The sequence below is a fragment of the Coffea arabica genome, chromosome 4e, assembly GCF_036785885.1.
Source record: "Coffea arabica cultivar ET-39 chromosome 4e, Coffea Arabica ET-39 HiFi, whole genome shotgun sequence".
In the NCBI taxonomy this organism is placed as follows: domain Eukaryota; kingdom Viridiplantae; phylum Streptophyta; class Magnoliopsida; order Gentianales; family Rubiaceae; genus Coffea; species Coffea arabica.
Window position 1 is genome coordinate 36,131,254 of NC_092317.1, and position 3,023 is coordinate 36,134,276.

Here is a 3,023-nt window from a genome sequence, read left to right on the forward strand (position 1 = left end):
TTTTTCAAATTAGCAGGATCTTTAACCGATCTGACGAAAAAGCATGGTCAATTTGTTTGGGATTTAAGTATGAAACTAGTTTCCGAGAATTAAAGAAACGGTTAACTTCCAAGAATCAAATGGGAAAGACAGTTTCGCTGTATATACTGATGGCTCAAGAGAAGGATTAGGGTGTGTTCTAATGCAAAATGGACGTGTAATTGCCTATGCCTCTAGAAAATTAAAATCCCATGAGCGGAATTATGTAACTCATGATTTGGAATTGACCGCTATAGGTTTTGCCTTAAAGAAGTTGAGACATTATTTATATGGGTGACTTTTGAGGTTTATATCGATCATAAGAGTTTGAAATATCTATTCTCTCAGAAGGAACTAAACTTGAGATAGTGTCGGTGGGTGGAATTTCTTGAGAATTATGACTGTACAATTAGTTACCACCCGAAAAAGGCCAATATCGTAGCAGATGCTTTAAGTCGAAAAGTTTAGGTGGCTGGATTAATGATTAAGGAATGAAATTTGTTGGAAAAAGTGAGTGAATGGAATCCGCGATTGGACCGATAAAGAGTGATCTTGAGAAATATCACGGTGAAATCTGATTTGTTGGACCGAATTAAAGAAGCTCAGAAGAATGACCGGATGGTACAAAAATGGGTAGAAAAAGTGCAACAAGGGGAAATACTAGACTTTAATGTGAGTTTCGAAGGTATTTTGAAATGTTGTGATCAGATGGTGGTGCCGCAAGATGAAGTGTTAAAAAAGGATATTTTGGAAGAGGCACATCGATCTAAGTATATAGTATATTTCGGGAGCAATAAAATGTACCAGGATCTGAAAGGATTGTATTGGTGGGATAACATGAAGAACAAAATTGCTCAGTTTGTCCAAAAATGTTTAGAGTGTCAACAAGTAAAAACTGAACATCAGAAACCCTCAAGTTTTCTACAACCTCTTGAAATCCTTGAATGAAAATGGGAACATGTTACCATGAATTTTGTGTCAGGATTACCCCGTACCCAAAAAGGTCATGACGCCGTTTGGGTAATAGTCGGCAGGTTGACCAAATCTGCTCATTTCTTGCCTATCAATACGAGATACTCCTTGGAAAAATTAGCCCAACTCTACATGGATGAAATAGTGAGATTGTATGGGATCCCAGTGAGCATTGTTTCCGACAGAGATCCATGGTTTGTATCTCGTTTCTGGCAATAGTTACAAGAAGTCTGGGGGACCAAGTTGAACTTTAGTACCACTTATCATCCCAAACTAATGGACAGTCAAAGAGAACCATTCAAACACTTGAGAACATGCTAAGGATTTGTATTTTGGATTCTGGTGGAAGTTGGGGGTAGTATATGGCATTAGTTGAATTTGTATACAATAATAGTTATCACTCATCCATACAAATGGCACTGTATGAAACTCTCTATGGAAGAAAGTGCCGATCACTAATACATTGGGATGAAATAGGGGACAAAAGGGTTTTAGGACCAATCGCAGTACCATGGATCGAGAATGCCTATGGGAAAATGAAGATGATATGTCAGAGGCTTCAGCCAGTGCAAAGTCGAAAGAAGAGTTACACAGATAATCGACGAAAAGATTTGGAATTTGAAGTTGGGGATAAGGTAGTTTTAAAGGTTACACCACTTCAAAGTTTCACAGTGGAAAAAGGAAAGAAACTTCAACCGAGATACGTGGGACCTTTCAAAATTCTTCAACGAGTAGGGAATGTGGCATATCGGTTAGAGTTACCAGCGAGTCTATCCAGGATTCATGACATATTTCACATTTCTATGTTAAAGAAGTATCATCCAGACTCCACTCATGTATTGAAGCCAGAAGAAATTGACCTTGACGAATCTCTGACTTATGAAGAAAGACCGGTACGGATCTTAGATCAAAAAGTAAAGGAATTAAGAACTAAGCGGATACCCTTGATCAAGATTTTGTGGAGAAATCATGAGGTAGAAGAAGCTACTTGGGAAGTGGAAGAGGAAATACGAGCAAAGTATCCTGAGCTATTCAGTAATCGGGTGAGAATTTCAAGGACGAAATTCTTTTAAGGGGGAGAGAGTGTGAAAACCCTCATTTAGAAATATAAATTCTCCTAAATCACTTGCATTGCCCTAAGACTAAATAAATTGTAACTTTTTCTTACATTGCATTGCATTGCCTTTCTACATGAATTGTAGCATCTCCTTGAATTGGCATCATTTTATTTCACTATATACACTAGGACCAAATACCTTTTAATTGTGTTTGAAAACTTATGTGAAAGTTTAAGGGTGCTAATTTAACATTTGAAACACTTGGAAGGAAGAAACATTATTTGGCAAAGTTTAAAGCAAGGATTATCCAAGATTGGGTCAAGTGTCAATGTCCCAAACACTCAAACAAATTGACCAAGGAAATTAGCAAAATTTAAACCTTTTTGGCTCCATTTTTTTTTCTTTGCTTGGCCGGCCCTCTTGAGCTCCAAAGAGAGAAGAAAATTTCCATTTTCTTGCTCGAAACCCTAACTTGGACTTTGAGGAAAACTAAAAAAAATAAAGAACCTTAGTTAATTTGAGTAAACTATCTTCAAGGCTTGCTTGTGATTCAAGCTTGGAACTCTTGCTTTGGTGGACTTTTGGGTGGTTCAAACTTCATTTAAGAGAGGTAATTGATCCTTAAACCCTAGCTTTATTGTTTAATATCAAGTGTTTAAGGTACTAATGACAAACTAGAAATTGGATTGATGTTGTTTGTGGTTAAATTCTTTGAGCTAAATAAGTGGAAGTAAGGCTGGATGTATGGCATGCCATGTGTTTGATTCTTTGCCTAAGTTTGTTTCTGATTTTCCTTGATGTATTAGCATGTTAATGAACTCTCTTAAAGTTAGAAATAACTCTTGGAATGTTGGTTAAGTTAAAAATAATGAAAGGATGGAGTTTGGTGGTGAATGTGAACTTGGGACTGTTCTCTTTTCTCCTTGCTGGCTAGCCATGGATTGGAGCTTTTTCTTTGATCTTTATGATTTATTG

At 36.9% G+C, this 3,023-nt stretch overlaps 1 protein-coding gene across 1 annotated transcript; it reads left to right on the forward strand.

Moving 5' to 3' along the window:
* Positions 1–1,403: 1,403 nt before the first annotated feature.
* LOC113740949 (uncharacterized) lies at positions 1,404–2,063 on the forward strand. The gene has a single exon (XM_027268458.1). The coding sequence runs from the start codon at positions 1,404–1,406 to the stop codon at positions 2,061–2,063; it is 660 nt and encodes a 219-aa protein (XP_027124259.1).
* The last annotated feature ends 960 nt before the right edge of the window (positions 2,064–3,023 follow it).